This window comes from Antedon mediterranea, chromosome 5 (genome assembly GCF_964355755.1).
Source record: "Antedon mediterranea chromosome 5, ecAntMedi1.1, whole genome shotgun sequence".
Lineage (NCBI taxonomy): Eukaryota > Metazoa > Echinodermata > Crinoidea > Comatulida > Antedonidae > Antedon > Antedon mediterranea.
The window spans coordinates 14503138-14523427 of record NC_092674.1 but is presented as its reverse complement, the minus strand read 5'-3'; the positions used below and the strand labels follow the sequence as shown (position 1 = coordinate 14523427).

The window sequence follows — 20290 nt, the reverse complement described above, 5'->3', positions numbered from 1 at the left end:
GCTTCGCTCGCGTACCATCTAGGTCGCACCCACAGATGGTTCTCGAATACACAGTAATTTCAGCGTAACAAAACTGGCGATTTCAAATGTACGTACCGCAGGACTACAGTATAATACATTGTCGTTTACAGAAACGAATAAATAGACACGATGATTTATGTAGTCAACTAAAATTAGCACCCTGGGAATTACTTCCGAAGGAGAAACTTATCACAAAATGAGTCCAAATTTTTGATTTGGACTCATTTAAAGAAACCCAATTTGTGTTTTGTATGTAACATTAGGGTTGAGGGATGAGAAAGCGGATAGGTACAAAGAAGAACAATTTTTAAATATATTCTTTATCCACTCAGAAACGAAATATTTCTTTCATGTTTTATAGGCCTATAAATAATATAGGCCTACATCTAAATACAGTAAAACATTTGCGATTTAATACTTTGTTAAAACTGTCACTGTCATAATCGATTGAAATATTAAAGTACACGACACCACTACGACGTTTATATTTTTAGTAATTATTAATTAATACAAACGTTGAGAAGGAACTGTCAGTATAAAGTTTATTTGTATATAATAATGTGTTTATATATCTAACAGTAGAGCCTATCCACAATCTCAGTAATAAAGTTTATTTGTATATATTTTTATATTACATCTAACAGTACGAACATTCACAGTAAGAAATGCTTATTCTCAAAGGGCCCATATATCTACCTACCGTGTGTGTTAAACCAAGGGCTCATAAATTTACCTACTTGTGTTAAACCAAACTCTGGCAGACTGAGAGATTGGAATGTTCTATTCATCGCAAATCAATACATTTGTATAATCGTATATTAAATCTATCAAAATAGTATTTTTTTAAAGAAAATCGGCCTGTCTTCAACATTATGATGGTGTACTCTAGCTGTTCAACCGGTTTTCAGCTATTAAAAACAATTATCGTAGGAGGAGATAGGAAAATGCGAAGCCTCCTCGCATTTTTGTGGCGGGTATTTTTCAAGATGGACATCCATTAGACAGTGTATACCACGATCGGAAAACACCCCTATTTGGGGCAAATCGTTGAACCTAAATTCGTTTTAATCGTCAATAACTAATTATCTAACTTAATTTAATTAGTAAACAGGGTTACATCAGGTGGATAAAATCAGTACCGAAAGTACGAACCAACTTTATATACCATCGAGTACAAATTCTAGAAGTAAGGCGCGATTTACCGAATTTTGCCCTTACGTAAATTTATATATAGATGAAGTATTCAGTTTGTTTTCATCAACAATGTAACAAAGTATGCCAGTGTATACCTGAAAATACGTCACTTCGCACCAGTCTAATCTGTAGGACTATCAAATATTTACAGTGTAAATGATGGTAAATAGAACACAATATAAACGATCGATAGCGTCTCTATTATATAAACGGATTTACATTCTTGTCAAATATTGTTGAAAGCTATTACTGTCTTCTGCAAACAATCAACAAACTCTGGAATGTTTGATTTCTCTTTATAATGCTCATTTTCTTAGTTGTTTACTATTGAAGTTTTATACAGGCACCCCTTCCCCAACAGGTTTCATTTGATTCACACCCTTTAACCTTTTTATGTAAGCCGTCCAATGTCAGGGGTTTTTCGAACAGCAGGTAGTTCCGACGTGTTATCTTTTATGATGAAAAAACTTAAATTGTATTCTATTATCGGGATAGTATTTACACAATCTGGTCCGTTTATACTAGGATGATAACGAACGACAACAACAAGATAAGGATTCATCCAACTATAGAATTCATACTGTTTTCAATGAACTACAATTTTAAAAATGTCAATCAAATTACGTCATCATAAGAACAATAACGATTAAAAAAAGATTTATAGTCTATTATGTTATTTTTGTATAGTACCGTAACCATATTGATTTGTTTTATACTTTTGTCCTTCTATCCTATATCTTCTCCATGTAATATAAATCAAGTTACAGAACTTAAAAATGTATTGTCCCCCTGAAAAATTAATTCTTAAAACTTTTTTTTGGTTAAATATGCCATTTTAATGTCACCAAATAGTTATTCACTTTGAGCAAAAGTATTTACCTAAAAAAAGTAATTTAAAGCAAAAAAATATAAAAATTGGCTGCCAGCCAATGGGTTATTTTGTAATTTAATAAGTGAAAAGATTATCTTTTCAATGTTTTTTTCTACAGAAATGATTAACTTTATTAAAGCTACAAAATAATCTATTCAAAGTCTGATTTTATCTTTACGACAAGATACTCGTTGAAATAGTATTTGTTAACTTTCTTCAACGACTCATATAACGATTGGCCAACATATGTAATTTCCATAGCATGTTGATTTACTGTATAAAAAATGACGTATTTTGCTCATTAATATATTTCAAACAAGTTAAATTATTTGAGGGACGGCGATTGTTATCGAATACTTGTGATGTTGGCCTACACAACACTAAACTGGTCTTTTTGTGTTAAGGTTATTAACATAATCAGTCTCTCAAATTAAAAAACAAAATAAAAATTCATTTCTGTTTAGAACTATTGATAATTAGTAACATTGTTATCTAATTGTATTTTAGGAATTCATAAAATATAATAAATTGAATTAGGCCTATATGAACTTCTATCTGTATCTAGATTCTAGACTATAATTTTTTCATTTCATTTCATAGTAACATTTATTTCCTTCATAATATACAAAATAAATAATATAATACAAAATTCATGACGAGAAGAAAGATAGTTAAAACAATACAATTTTTTTTCTCATCTTTAAAATGAATAAAACAATATTATGAAGGAGGCACAATTTCTAAAAAGCAAAAGCTTGTGTGGAAAGTGCCTATAATAGATAATCATTTACAAACTATATATTTTTAAACTTAAATTCCATCCATTTATACTAATGAATAATCAACAAATCATACGGAAGAAAATAAAATCCTATTTTAATCTCTACAATTCGTCGTTTGAAGTAATTCTAGATGATTAAATTAATCATGCAGATAAGCTAAAAAGATCGGTAGCGTCGATTGAGTTTTTCACGTGAAAGATTAATTATTTGATTGCACCTCGCCGATATGTAATTCTCTTCGACCGACCAGTCATGAATAAAACATTTTCAATACTATAAATGTTTTCCTTTAGAATGATTAATTTGTTACTACTTATTGCATTTCAGATCTGAACACGGCACTTGTAGTAAACGATGGCACCAATAAACACACTGGTTATTGTCATCTTAGTGATTGGTGTATCAAAAACGTTTAGTTCTGAATCACTACAGCTCCAGCTTTTGGAGAAACATCAAACTCTTTTAATCAATCTTCAAAATGACTATGATATCTTGATGCAACGCCAAGTGGACATGAAAAAAGTAATAGCCGAAGTAGTTCGAGCAAATACAAAATTACAACTTATAAATGAAGAATTGGAAGGAAAGTTGACAAATATTGAAACTTTTCTCAGAGAATCTACACAGCACGAAGGAAGCAGCTTTGCAGAAGATAGTGGAAACATAGCGGCAGAGTTGGTTGGAAAATATAAAGGAAATCGAGATGATCCTGAAGAATGTAAAGAACGTTTGGATGCTGTACAAACTATATTATTGGATGACAAACAAAATGCCATCAATGAATTGACCAATATCTTGGAGAGTTACGAGGTTTACTTTAAACGAGTATGTTCTTCACCTGCTTTGAAATATCTAAAAAAAATTCCTAGTTTAAGTGAATTCATTGGAAATCGAGAGGAAGAAATCATTGAATATAAAAGAAATTCTGCGGACAAAAGGAAAGAAGATGCCTCAAGTAATTACGACAGTAAGTTGTCATCTTTCTCTAAACTGGACGGTGATGTTAAGACGTTGGAAAGTCGATTAGATGCATTAGAAACAAATTCAAAAAGCACTGATGATCTACCTGGACCGAAACTTAAAGAAAAACAGAACGGTATAATCAGTGGAAATAGTGTAACAGGTTCGTAAAATAGGAAACGGTATTGCATACAGTACAATAATGCGTTTCTGTTGCGTTAAAGCTTACAGCGCTTCAATATTTAACTGGATTCCCTGGTAGCTGAACATTATAATGAAACCATTAATGGTTTGGTTCTTTATATTATTATAAAGATTACAGCTAATGAGTGTAGAAAACATCGTTTTACCTCCAACTGCTGATGCGGCGTATTTTTTGCTGCAGCGCTTTTTTGTGTGTTTTCATTCGCGGTATGCATTCAGTCATAATTTGAATAAAGGTAATTATAGAAATACATAATTTTTTTTTAATTTTTTGTACATTTAAACTTGTAGGAAACTCAGTTTTTTCCGCTGCTAGGACGAATGTACTAAATGGAGAAAATTATGAACAGACTGTGACTTTTGACCAAGTCATTACCAACTTAGGTGGTAACCTGAACAGTAACAGCACGTTCGTCGCTCCTGTAGCTGGATATTATTTCTTCTCCTTCACGTATGTATTATATAGCAGACTTGTTTTATTTTGCACCATGTACGTTACTATTATAACCATTGTATAGCATCCTCATAATAGAATAAATAATCGCTTTGTACCACGAGCTAGGTCTATGGGTAGATACTTACTTCCAAATGGGTAGAGACTCACTTCCAAAACTGATTTTTGTTTGTGGAAATCTGCATTCACATTTTAATTTGACTGCTAATATCCTCTACATGCGTTTGCATTTTTTTTGTATAATACCATCGGTTTAATTTATCACACCAACCTCAGATAATACTCCATAAATGATTCATCCCTACGTCTCATATTTTGAATTGAGTTGTTTTGCCAATCCACGTGCAAATTATTTCGTGTCAACTTTTTCGCATCGTCGTTTTAACCGCGTTGAGAACTGTTCGCGTGTATCGTTTGTATGTTATCAAATGAAATAGGCTACAACTAATACATTCAATTTTCAATAGAACCTCAGAAATAAATTACGTCAGTACAACATTCACTCTCTATAGTCGTACAAACTAACGATAATGTTATAATTCTTATACAAATCATAACCATTTGGTATTAATATTATATTTACGATGTTGGATTGCAGATTTAGAATTTACCACAATTCTGCACCACCATTTTATCTAAAGTATACATTAAATAAGATCAGATAATCAATTTATAACTTTCTGCTCTTTTAGTATTTTAATTTATTTAATTTAAATTAATTTATATAATTTTCTGTCGATTGATTTTATTTGTATACTTACTACATATAAAATAGGCCTACCGATATTTGTACACGTTAAGGCATTTCAATTTCGAAAGCTCTGTTAAACACTATCAACCTAGCTTGCAAAAAAGTTTGATGTGCCTAAATATGGTAGTGATATGACATCATCATGTCCATATATGAGCACATCACCTTTTGATTTAATAGTGTAGATAGAGCTTTAGAATATGAGTTTACTTTGTATGTTTGAAACACGTTATTATCAAAGTATTATTGATTTCCTTACTCAACTAGCAGTCGATGAAATTTCTGGCTGTCATGAAAACTACATTATTACAATGTGTGTCATTCTTTTGTCTCGTCGGGTGGTCAAACGATATAGACGTAATGACAACCTGAACGTGCGAACCAATCCATACAGCTTTTTAGACATAGGCTCTAAATGAGAATGGGAGAAAATAATGATTAAAAACTTGTTTGACTGAGAAAATTCATGTTAAACATTATTAAAAAACATCAGTTAAAAGTGGAATCGCATTTTAAGTTTAAGTGTTCAACAAAATTTGATTTCATTGATTCAAGGTAATCTGAAAAAAAAAAGGGATGCTGAGGTCTGTTAGATCGAAATTTTTATGCGTGTTTGCGATATTTTCCACTCCCCCTAAAGTTTGACTTATTTATGATTGGCCAGTTGGCTACCTCAATTGTTTGAATAATTTACTGAATTTGTCGCAGCCAATCATAGGATCAAACGTCTGTTACAAGGTCCTATCTTAGCAAGGCAAGCTCAGCATCTTGTTGTTAGATTACAGTATGATAAATCAGTCCAATGGTACAATTTATAATAATTGCATATGGCAGCCATAATTTGATGCTATTATTATAAATTATACCATTGGACTGATTTATCATAACATTGTAAGATTTTTCACACAAATTACGTTGGTACGTGGCTTAAAATAGGAGCTACTATCAGTTTTGAGTAAAAAAATAGGAGCCATTTTGAAATCCAAGATGGCGGCCAAAATAGGGTCGGGAAAATTGGCCCCCAGTTGCAATGAATTTTACTAGTCCCAAGGATTTCAAAACTGCCAAGAACTTAACTTGAGCATTAAAATCTCACTGAATTGATATTTGGAACAGGGTGTGTAGAAAGCGACGACCTCGAATTGGACGACCCCAACGACCCGGGCGACCTCGAATTGGACGACCTAGAATTGGACGACCCATAACACGAAACACGAATGCTGTACAGTAAAGGTTGCCTTCTCCTTATGAAGGAACCTATAAAGTTTTTCCGAATAATCTCACATGCCATGGGATCCTTATGATATATTTTCTATGGGCCATAGCGGCTCTGTAATTTAATGGGTCAAACATTTTTGGTCTCAATAGGCTGGCCCATACAGAAAAAAATGTTACCTGTAGGCTACACATAGGATTCTAAAATAACCGATATGGATTTGCCCGAATGAACCTTTCGTGAGCTCTATGTGGTGAGCTACATAAGGTCCTGTATTATAAATTATTATGGGGTATAGTTCATAGACTGAACTATATGCAATAAAACTAAATGTGCACCCTTGATCTTTAAAGAACATTTATGGATTTTCCCCAAATGAAACCAAGGGCCGATCCTTCATGAACCTTTCAGGGTTATCTATGTGGGGCTACAAGATACCCTATACTGGAAATTCTATATATGGGTGAAAATGTAGGGTCATAGAGAGTCAATGGAATAAATCTCCTTATGCACTCTCAATCCTTAAGAAACATTTATGGATTTGCCTAAATTAACCCAAGGGCCTGTCCTCCATGGACATTGACTATGTGGCGGGGGCTGCTACATAAAGCCCCATACTGGAAATATAAGGGGTGACACTGTGGGTTCATGGAATAAAGCTGCCCGTGCACTCTTGATCCTTAAGGAACTCATATCGAATGTATTGCTTTAAGTAATTAAACACCAGGGTCAGTGCTTCTATATATAAATTTACGTAAGGGCAAAATTCGGTAAATCGCGCGTTATTTCTAAAATGTTTACTCGATGGTATATAACGTTGGTTAGAATCTCGGTACTGATTTTAACCACCTGATGTAACCCTGTTTACTAATTAAATTTAGTTAGATAATTAGTTATTGACAATTAAAACGAATTTAGGTTCAACGATTTGCCCCAAATAGGGGTGTTTTCTGATCGTGGTATACACTGTCTAATGGATGTCCTCATGAAAAATACCTGCACACAATAATACGAGGATGCTTCGCATTTTCCTATCTCCTCCTACGATAATTGTTTTTAATAGCTGAAAACCGGTTGAACAGCTCGAGTACAGTATCATAATGTTGAAGACAGGCCGATTTTCTTTTAAATAGATTTAATATACGTCTAAAGAAATGTATAGATTTGCGATGAATGGAACATTCCAATCTATCAAAATCCCAGTTTGTAGGTAAATTTATGGGCCCTTGGAGAATAAAACTTATATATAGTATTGCAATACTTTGACAATATTGTAAATACTGTACGCTTTATTAACCATTTTTGGTCGGCATTTGAATCGAAATTGTCTTACTGTGAATGTGGTTACTGTTAGATATATAAACAAAATATACAAAGAACATTTATTACTGTGACTGTGGGTAGATTACTGACACCTCTACGACGTTTATTTTTTATAATTATTAATTAATACAAACGTTGAGGAAGGTCAAAGGTCAACATTGCTGAAAATGGGGTTTCCGGTAAATTTTAAAAAACTGTTCTATTAGATCTAATAATATAAACATAAACGTTGTGAAAATTTTGACACCAAACTTATCTAAATACCTGTACGTCCATTATTTCCAGAGATATAGCAATTTGTATTATAATAGTGGCCAATTTGTTTATGCTAATTATGCAAATGTAAAAAAATTTTTCATTCTACCAAGAATAAAAATCCATCAAAAACCAAAAAAAAAACTATAGAAAACATTGCAAGGTTATGGAAAAAATAGGCATTTGGCTGCTGGACTAAATCCCTTTAAAACCAGGCCTGGACTGTGGTAGGCTTCTGCTTTAGAACTACCGTACTGAAAATAAGTCATAATAGTATAATCGATCCAGGCCAGCAGTGTTTGCAACATGCACTAACCTCGAGGCTTACAAGCACCTACTTTCCAACACAGCGCTCGCGAATTCCGCGTACGATGGGAAATACATAATTTTAAGTAAACATTCGTTTATAAATGCGTTTGCTTACCAGAAGTATCGCGGACAGGACTTATAGTTGTGGAGCCAGAAAGGGGTTCCTGCACCCTCTATATAAAACTATGCCAACAATGTATTTTTGCTTCCTTATATCAATACAAATCAATTTTTGCTGTTGGCCGAAAAAAAAAATGGGATGCTTTGTCAGTACAGGGGCCAATATGGTCAACGTTAAGACTTTGCGTAACTGGATGTATTGGAATATTTTTTGTGCCCACTACTCCGAAGACCCATATTTCTATTCACTCTAATCGGACACTTTTGTCAAAAGTGGACGGAACCCCCTTTTCTAAACCGTGGTCAAGAAATTGGCCATATGAATATCTCAGCAACCACTGGTCAGAAAGTAATAATTATGGTCTCAATATCCTTGCAAAGTATAAATATAAATATATATTTTGCAAGTAATTTGAGACTAAAATTATAACTTTCTGTCTAGTGGTTGCTGAGATATTGATATGGCTATTTTCTTAACCAATGGTTTCACGGTCATTTGTGGCAAAAGTTGTCCATTAAAGTTGTTAATATATGAAATAAGTATCTTCTGAATATTTTGACACCAACTACGACCATATCCGCTCAACTTTGTGTGTGCTCCAAATGTTTGTGCCGGCTATATGTCAAAGGTCAGAATTAGGGGTTTATTGACAGTTTATGATATCTATTACATTAGAACAAATATAAACATATACTTTGCGAGTAATTTCAGACCACCATTATCACTTTCTGATATTCATATGTCCACTTTTGGCAAAAGTTGCCCATTAGAATGAATGGAAATGGGTCTTCTGAGTAGTTTGGCACAACAAATATTCCGATACACCCAATAGTTACCAAGTTACACACAGTCTTAACTTTGACCATGTTGACCTTTTGGCCCCTGTATTGACCAAGCATCCCATTTTTTAGAGGCTCCTCTACTATTAACTGCAGAAAATATTATAGTATTTTGCATTATGCATACTACATAGTGTAATGTGTTTTCCCCTTTCTCTCGCTCTTTCGTGTGTGATAGAGCAACGTTAATTAAAACTATTTATTTTTTGATATTTTATAATTTCTTATTGACTACTTTAGGTTACGGACACAAGATGATAAATTTTTGGCAGTACAATTAATGCAAAATGGCGATCACAAGACGGCTATATACAGTGAAAAAAGTGATCGAAATGTGATGGAAAGTCAGAGCATAGTTTTAGAGCTAGCAATGGGTGACCGCGTGTGGTTAAGACTAGGTCCATCCCTACAATATGGTATATATAGCGATGGCTTTTGTTACTGTACTTTTAATGGTTTCATTCTTAGTGAAATTAATAATGGGAGTTTTTAAAATTTTAAGTGAAATTAAGAAACACATCAACAAAAAATAATATTTTTCGATTCAATAGATTTTTTTCAAACGATAGAATATATCTAAACATTTTATTGTACTTTCTTTTTAAAAAAAAGGAAGAAGAAAGAATTAATTAAATGTTTATGGCATTGGATTTTTAAAATGATGAATATTTCAAACTATGTTATTTTATGATAGTTATCGAAAAAAAATCGAAATTACTTCAATTGAATGAGATGAATTAAACAAATAGTAGATGAAAAAAAAATATTTATTACAAAATGAGTATAATATTAGATGAATCGCCTAAATCACTTATGTTTGTTCTTATTGTTTTGGTGAAGGGTTTTAACTGTGTATTTATTGTATATTAAATATAATATAATTATTAAATACCAATGTCAGTATAGAGGAATAGAAGAATGAGTTATGTGAAACTAACTGTAAAACAAATGTCGACGATTACGATAAGCAATGATACCAATGACGAGAACCTACGATAAGCAATGATACCAATGACGAGAACCTACGATAAGCAATGATACCAATGACGAGAACCTACGATAAGCAATGATACCAATGACGAGAACCTACGATAAGCAATGATACCAATGACGAGAACCTACGATAAGCAATGATACCAATGACGAGAACCTACGATAAGCAATGATACCAATGACGAGAACCTACGATAAGCAATGATACCAATGACGAGAACCTACGATAAGCAATGATACCAATGACGAGAACCTACGATAAGCAATGATACCAATGACGAGAACCTACGATAAGCAATGATACCAATGACGAGAACCTACGATAAGCAATGATACCAATGACGAGAACCTACGATAAGCAATGATACCAATGACGAGAACCTACGTGGTAAGTATTTAGCCTACTGATATTTGGACTGCTCAAATCTTTATTACTTTTATTCACTTTATTGTATCCTGTTTGGCTATACTATATTGAATTTTAATTTGGTAAGAAAATACATACAAAATAACAATTGATATACAAGAAAGCCGTAAAGTATAAATCATACTAAATTACCAACAATACGTAATTTTCCAAAACCAATTTCTATTCCGAATGGCATGGTTAGGAATGAGTTTTTAAAGATTTTCGTTTTCATATTATCCGTATTTTTCATTTTAATCGGATGCTTATGTTGTTTGTTTTATTACATTTATTGAAAAGATTACTGATTTATGACAATGACGTCGACAATATCGAAAATATTACACGTTTTGATGATCTGCTTCCACAACGGCATCTCACGATGGTAAATTGTGAATTCCTAATTCCTAAATTCAGTTTAAAAAACCATATGGCAAATTAAATATCTGACCTAAAATATAATGCATGTTACCATCTTCATAATGCTTTGTTCACACTAGGTCGCAACACACGACGGACGTAAGCGAGTGATTTTACCAACCACAAGTTTTGTTTTGTTTGGTCAACTTGCATGCCTTGCGTCTACGTCATTGCGTTGTGCCCTAGTGGGAATCAAACTTAAATTACATTATAGAAACATAGTATCTGAATAAGGTAATTTAGCTTTTTTTTGTTACACATATTTCAGTTATTGTGCATAGACGTAACATCAGTAAAACACAATGACAATACTTTTATAACAAAATATATGTACGGTACAGTATTTTAACGCCCAGTAAAAAAGTGTATTTAAGCTACGTACATAGTGTGGTAGGAATATTAAAACGATGGTAATTCTGTATGGCAAATAGTTTCAAATCGGCCATCGATATTATTAACTATAAGAACATTCGGATTACAAATACGAAAATTATACGGCAGACATGAGGCGCAAATTACGTACTAAATAATGACATATTGTGGAGGAAGAAAGCTGAGAAATGACAGATTATGGATGTTTTCTTAAAAAAGTTACATTATTCCTCTGATTTGATGAGTTATAAAGATGTATGGATATTGTAATATAATTATGATGATTACATTTACGTTAATGACAATAAACACAATGAATCATTCCTGAATTCGTTCTTTAGACTGATTGATTGTAATGATGTGAATTATCTTGTTTTGTGTATTGTTTTTTTTTATTTGGTTGTTACTCTGAAAACAATAAATGGTAACTCCAGGTTTATAATGGCAATTATAAACATTTGTAGCAACATGTTTTCGCCAGAGGTAAAGCAGAGCGGCGTGAAATAAGCCCATTTTGAAGGTGGTTAATATAAACTGATATACAAAATTCAACAACATGTATGTAATTTTGAAGCATGTGGAAATAACAATCAATTTTACAAAGAAAAACCAGTAAAATCCATAGAGCTTACTTTACGATGCTCGTTCTGCTTTACGAAACATATTATGTGGGGTTATTATCAATATTTTCAAATATTTATATCTTATAATAATTATCCATGTTAAAACCCGGATCTACCTTTTAATTGAATTAATAAAAGTGATAAAACCAAAAATATTGACCAAGCGATATACAATCCATTCGGAAGCCTACATAAACTTTTTTTCATCAAAGGACTTGCTGAAATGAAACGAAAGTATACTTGCTGTCAACTTTAATAGAATATAGTGTTCTAGACTATTAACAAGCCATGCAGTTTAAATTTATTAAATGTCATAAAGGTAATCGAGCTTTTGATATGTTAAGTTTATCCCTTAGTGCCGACATCGATGTGCTCAACTGTATTTTATTAGGTATAATTATTTTGTTCCAAATGTTGTTACGGTACCGGTATTTCTTCTATTGCTAATTGCTTATTTATATATATATATATATATATATATATATATATATATATATATATATATATATATATATATATATATATATATATATATATATATATATATATATATATATATATATATGTGTTATACACAACACAACCATCTTGAACACAAGAATGTATTTTGGGTATTGACTTCTAAATCTAAATGTCAATAAGAATCGTTTATACCAAATTGTTAGCAAATATGCATCATGAATAGATACTATACTTATTGTTTGTTAATTCGCAAGGTGAAAATATTTTCATGTTAAAAAAAGAAATGACAAGTGAGCAAATATAACTTCGAAGACAATTTACTAATTAGAGACCAAATACATTAGCATAATTGAACATTGAAGTTCGAATGATACGTCAATCTTTACATGTAAGGTGAACTTTGGTGACAATTATATGCAAATTATGCTGACAGTACAGTACATGATATTAAAATAAAGCAGTACAAAAAATATTTATATCCGGAGTAACTGCTTTAAATGTATAGGTTCATTTAAAATTGGATGTTGATAATACTTTTAAACTCACATAAAAGTAAATATATGCAGTATCAATGTTTAATAATATAATTCATTAAGAAACTCATATAAAAAAGGTTAAATTTGGTAAACGTTTGTTAATTAAAGTTTTGATTGTCAAATTATATGTCTGCTGTGGGTAGTTGGAAGTTCACATCTTGTCTCACGCCTACGCAATTATTTATTATTTTACATCAGTATAGCCTAGAACCCGCCACTCATTGTCTAATACAAAAACCATTTGGTATGATAAGTAAATATAAATGAGCTATGAAATTCAAATTGAGCACGAGCTCCACAGGATAGCCAACTTGTTCCTATCAGAGAGAAGAAACAAATCTTTGTGTAGATTGAACCTGATGTTCCAAGTAAATCCGATTACGAATTTGCATTGATATTGCATAACTCAGATTGATGCACAGTTGCATAATGCATTCATTGGTAAACGACAATTTGAAATAAATTTAAAACGTCCATAATGGAACTGACAACTGCAGTGTTAAAAGTGTATGCCACATCAGATTGAACCAAATAACTTACTTCTATACGACCATGTATACAGTACAAAGATTGAAAGAATATCGGTTCAGTGTTAAACAGATACAAGCACTAAAATAATAATATCTTAAGAGTTATTAAGAAATAACTAAAGCCCAACGGCGTATTTGATATACAATCTTATTTCCATTATAATTGGGGAAACACTTTCAGTAATCTACAGATGAACCTCGCATTGTGCTTTACCTATCATTTTGATATCGAGTCTCAAATTGGTGTGAAACAGAATGTTTCTATATTCACTATTATCTTGAATTAAAACGTCTGTTTTCATAACTGGAATGAACCCAAATCAATACATGTACAGAGTTTTTATCATTTGATAAATGAGAAACTTACGATAAACGAACGCATGGCTAAATTAGCTAGATTATCAACTAAAAATTAAGCAACCTAAATACGAGGTAATCATTACGATGCAATCGTTGTAAGACGAGGCTTTCATATTAATGTATTTAATTTATTAAATTTAAATAAATGGTTATTTGAAATTAAAATATTGCAATGAAGTAAACAATGATTTTAATCTAAAATATAAATCTAATACAAAGAAAATGCACAACATTGTCTGACATTTTTTTTTTATTTGTTTTTATTTAATCAAAATAAATAATTATCCTTTTAAAAATGTACGGTGGTTGTTAATGAGATTACACATAGACTGTTAACAATGACGAGACGCTCAGGAAAACAATGGTTGAGTGATGTTGAGGGCGCTGCTTCTTTTGCTTCACAGTTGCTGATTTCGAATATAGGTCGACAGTCGGTATAAATGTTGTACAGGCAATTGCTTGTGTTTGCTCCCTTGCAATTCATGCATATGTTTTTTCTTAAATTCAGTCCCTAATCCTAATTATAGGAAAATTTATTAACAAAACGTTGTTGTCAAAATGTGTGTAGACCTACTTTCAAGTATGGTGTGCACAGTGTTTACATTGTGTTGATTAGTTCCAACAAAGAATTATGTTGTATTTGATTTTGTCATACAGTTTTCACGACGACGACTATAAAGTAAGGTTTGCAGTAAAATTCTAAAATAAAAGTTTTAAAAGACTGATAAAAATGGTAAATAATAGAAACTCAGATATTAATTAACCACAAAGATCCATATTGTGGGACCATAGGCCTATGTTATAAATGTGAAATTAAAAAAAAATGTTTATTATCCAACTGCAATATATCATTAACGGACAAAAAAACAATAGTACTTAACAGATTGATAACCGAATGTATATTAAAATGTAAGCCATGTACGTCCAGTTACATTATGCATTGTGTAGCACTATGAACATCAATATGTCAATAATAAGTACAATCGATTGTGCAATTCTCCAATAAGAACAATTCGCAAACAAATCAATATAGAATCGTTAACAATCAAATGCAAATCAACTAAAATTGCAGTAGTTATTTTCAAATCAAATCATATATTCTAAAGTTTTGTTGACATTATATGCCCAAAGACATCAATAATATTATAGAAGATGTTTGGAGATGGGGAGGATAAATCAATAACTAACGATTAATAGGTGGACCAAGATGCTCACATAATAGCAACCAAGAAATGATAAAAGAAAGAGATGCCGGAACAAAGAAAAGATGAAAGATGAGATCACCAACTAACAAAACGAGAATGGCGTATGGAAGAAGCAATTAGAAGTTTCTGGAGGAGGAATTTATCCAACATTGGATAGAGACAGCCTGATGATTATGATGACGATGATGATGACAATGATTGATACGCTAAATACGAAAAGCGTTTATGCCATGATCAGAGTCATTACAAATGAGAATGTATATGACTCCATTCCGAATGTTATGCGTCGGTATAACAACTGCAATGAGATAGTACGGTATATACCTCTTTAACATTGTTTTTACAAACCCTTAGATTATTTATTTATCACTTGCTACCGGTGCTTCGTTTGACTTTAATCCGTTTTCATGTTTGCACGAAGGTTGTTCTCAAAATATCATCGCAACTTCACCTGTTCCCTCACATATTAAATGCAGTGACACCAACTGAGTTTTTGGTCAGAGATCAGTGAAATAAACCTTTACATACTTACGAATCGTTAATGTTTGAATTACGATCAAATCTGATTTGAAGACCAGTCAGTAATATAGGATATCGTCATTGAAATAAATTGTCATCTTTTAAATTGAACTATTTCCAGCTAGTTTCAGCACATTTGTAATTTCGAGATCGGCTCACAATAGTCAAACATCATCATCATCATCATCATCATCATCAATCTATTGATCGTACTTGGATTCAATATTATATTAATTAAGTCATCTTTTAAAATTGAAATATTTCCAGAAATATAATTATAAATAATGCCTATGAATAGCATCAATGAAAAAAAACACTTCTAGTAGGCCTATAATATACTTGTTATTACATTTGCTAATTTGCTTTTAGCATCATATAATTTAGTTTTTTTATTTGTGTTAATACCCTCTTAGAGAAACAGTAGTAAATAGAATAATATTAACAATTTAACAAACCAAGACTAGGTCTAAAACAGGCTTCGTTATTAATATCATTTTGAAACAAGTGACGAACCAATACATTACACGATATGATAATTTGTCAAATGCAATAGAGGGCGGCTGACTTATATTTACTACATGTTAGTGGTTTGTCAGTCAATGGTAGACTAATATCACACTCTAATCATTGCCCATTCAAAAAAACTCACATAAATTAATCAAAAGCCTGATCTTGTCACATGAGTATAAATAATAAATAAAAAAAAATTGAAATAAGTAAGTAAAGTAATTGAATAATATATTTATATACTTACAGTATGTGACAGAACTGGGCTTTTGTTAGAACCACAACTATCACTATCACATCATGTCTCTTGGCCTACTTGCCAACAATCGGAAAGTCGTAAAAATGATCAGATCTGCATTTATGTCGACAAGTAGGATTATGCCCTGTAGTTTATATGTGGCTGCGACATGACGGGATGATTACATGCACAACATCAATTTTCCATTTTTCGACAAACATTGGCAAGGCCTGGTTGATTGTATCATGCACAACCTAATACATTTCTTTAAATAAGACAACATAAGCCTACAATGATGAGGAAAGTACATAGGTTAAACTGGTATGTTAAAATACTTAATACTTAAAATGGTTTTAAAAAATACATATTTTAAAACTATACAGTAGCATTTTATACAATTCTTAAATTTAATTTTATGTTGATAAATATGGAATGTATATAATTCAAAATGACTTGAACTGTCTTAATATTGTTTTAATTAGGCCTATTCGATTTTATCCAAGCAATCATGGCACTATAAATGTAGACAGTTATTAATCTCAACAACTCACCCTCTCTTTTAACATATTTTAGATGTTTATAATGATTATTGTGCTTGTTTTTTTTTGTGCTTTTTAAACGTTTTTTTTTTAATGAATCTATGTTTACCAAAACCAAGTTAATTTCCCCCGTATACTAAAGTTTTATTGAATTGATAGGTCAATCTTTCCGTAAAGAGTACAACTGTTTAAGCCTAAACAATTAATAAAAAAAAATGTTTTTTAATAATGTATTTGCTTCATAAATCAGACTTTAGGATATACAATTAAAGCCAGTTAAATCGAAGTACCTGTAATGGATCACCACCTGTGTAATATGATTCTAGCGAAAATGAAATCAAAGAACTTAATTTGTATCAATTACCACTTTCTACAACTTAGAATACCAGTAAAATTGATACATATTTGTTTGTGCTCTTGATACAAACAATACTGCCGTATTTTGAAGTAGTCTACTTTACCTTAACTTAACTTTTGCATTCATCCCTTTTATTTCGGAATACCATGCAAAAAAATCTTAATCTAAGAAATCATTATACACATAACATTGATTGATATTATATTATATTACAGTAACTACGTTTTTTAAAACTAAATGCATTGCAGTGACTGCTCAATAAATGTTTACATTTAAATAAACTAAAACCATACGAACAACAATAGTTTAGGTACCGCAGTAACTGCAGCAGAATATTTGGCCATTACCATCATTATAATTCAAAGTTAGAGCAATTATAATTTGACTGATGAAACATAAAATTGGGATTGACACCGATAAAACGAAACTTGTTATGTGTTTGATTTGAGGTTTGTTATGTGTTTAAATAATTGTATACATAATTCAAAGTCTGTTTTAACAATTAGATAATAATAAAATCGAGAGAGGCTCGTTGAAAAAGATCAAAGAAAGACGGACCACAACATGGATGGCAAGTATTTTAAATTGTATACATATATATGCAGTTGCTGATTCGTATAGAGTGGCGAACAAAAAGCGAGACGCGCGATGTCCAAAAACGATTAGAACATTTAAGAAGTAGAAATGTTCAGGTTTGAATTTGAATGATGCATATAAATTGAGAGTTTGTTTAATAAATTAGTTTTCTATTCAAATGTATTTCAGTACGCAAGTAATAGAAAGAGTACCATTAGAGACTCTTTGGCGTTCTAATTGATCTACTCACTTAACTGAGTACTGGTAGAATACCTGTTATATTATAATTAATGATTATTATTTTCAAATTGTATGGTCATCAAGTAAATTGATATTATACAAATGATGAATTGTTATGAGTGCAGTCGTACAAATAATATTTCATGAGGTAAAAGAAGAAAGATTATTTTTTGTCATGAGGAGAAGCTTTTGAGCTTAAATGTTCATTATGAATAATTAGATAAAATGCATTTTTTAAAGTGGATCACACAATTACATACATAGAGCCAAACTATATTAAATATATTTAAACAATTAAAATGGTCTTAATACTTGTAATAATATTATGATCTGTGCAATCAATTAAAGATACCTCTTAACTGATAGTTTGTTCACTTTATTCAGATATTAGAAGGAAATAATGTTTCATTATACATGCAAATGACTCAACTAAGTATATAAATATATTTATCTTATCTCTACTACACTCTGATCTGAACTAATTTATGAAACAAACTTTTAAGCTTGGAAAATATGTCTTTCATTATTTCGTTTTTTATTTAAACGCAGAACCTATTTTTGTTAAATGCATTCTAATTTAATATCTTTAATATTGTATATTGTTTGGATCAAAGACCATATATAATGAATACATGTTTCTTGAATTTATCCAAGAAAGAAAAAAAAAGGAAAAATTCAATGTTATCTATTTTTCTTCTACAGCATCATATTTAAAATCGAATAAAGTATAAAGAATCCCTTTTGTTGTATCAAATAACGATAGAATTTATGAACCCTCATAAACAAATTTAGTTTCTATTTTAAGGGCGCACACTGATATGCATATCCAATTTCATCAATTCGACTGGTATGCTGCATTGTTCAAAACTAATGAGAGGTAGGCCTACGTAATTAAGTTATATGATTTCATTTCAGGTGGAATTATAATCAGAAGTTATAATCAAGTGTCTCATATTTGATGTTCAAGAATGAATGGAATAAAAACACAATATAGACTATTTTAGAAATACGATCTGGGATTCAATACACAATTACCAGAATTCCCCAATCAGTATACATCTAGGCCTAACAAAGTACCAACAAATCTATTCCATAGCTAAATTAATAGTGCGCGACGGATTGTTTCAACGAAACGGTACCCACTAGAGACGCAAACGTAAGTGATTTGATTAATGAAAAGCGATGGGATATTGTAATTATTCAACACGCTGGCTACGTTCTTGTCTTCCATCCAAGCCTAAAAGAAGGCTAAACCTGGTCACTTGAAATATTTATTTTATTTCAGCTTATTTCTTTATATTCTTTTCGAAATCTACATCAATTTAAAAAAAAATGTATCTCTGTTTTCTAATAACGTTTGTTTTCATTTTTAGCATTTTTTGAAATATTTTTTATAAAGTTTTTTTGATTCTAATTACTCATTTCCATTCAGCTTTTTGTAATATTTATCTTATGTATTTATCTTATGTATTTATCTTATGTATTTATCTTATGTATTTATCTTATGTATTTATCTTATGTATTTATCTTATGTATTTATCTTATGTATTTATCTTATGTATTTATCTTATGTATTTATCTTATGTATTTATCTTATGTATTTATCTTATGTATTTATCTTATGTATTTATCTTATGTATTTATCTTATGTATTTATCTTATGTATTTATCTTATGTATTTATCTTATGTATTTATCTTATGTATTTATCTTATGTATTTATCTTATGTATTTATCTTATGTATTTATCTTATGTATTTATCTTATGTATTTATCTTATGTATTTATCTTATGTATTTATCTTATGTATTTATCTTATGTATTTATTGTTATTGAAGAATATAAATGTAATAATGAATGAAAACCGGTATTAAACAAATACATATAATTATTATCATTTATTATTATTTTAATGTATCTATCTCTAAATCTTTCTTATAATAATATCAATAGACAAACCAACGCGATATGAAAGCCCACGCTATTCCACAGACAACGAAGAAAGAATACAACAAAACATGTGTCTTTTCCTCTCGAAGTGATTAGGCTATGCCTAAATTATTAGGTGTACAACATTGACTTGTAGTATTTTACAAAGTACAACAAA

At 30.9% G+C, this 20290-nt stretch overlaps 1 protein-coding gene across 1 annotated transcript; it reads left to right on the top strand.

Annotated features, from left to right (window-relative positions):
- The first annotated feature begins 3132 nt into the window (after window positions 1-3132).
- On the top strand, window positions 3133-9793 carry LOC140049725 (uncharacterized). Its single transcript, XM_072094674.1, has 3 exons — window positions 3133-3991; window positions 4324-4483; window positions 9541-9793. Exons 1-3 carry the CDS (start codon window positions 3223-3225, stop codon window positions 9791-9793), a joined length of 1182 nt encoding a protein of 393 aa, XP_071950775.1. The 5' UTR covers window positions 3133-3222.
- The last annotated feature ends 10497 nt before the right edge of the window (window positions 9794-20290 follow it).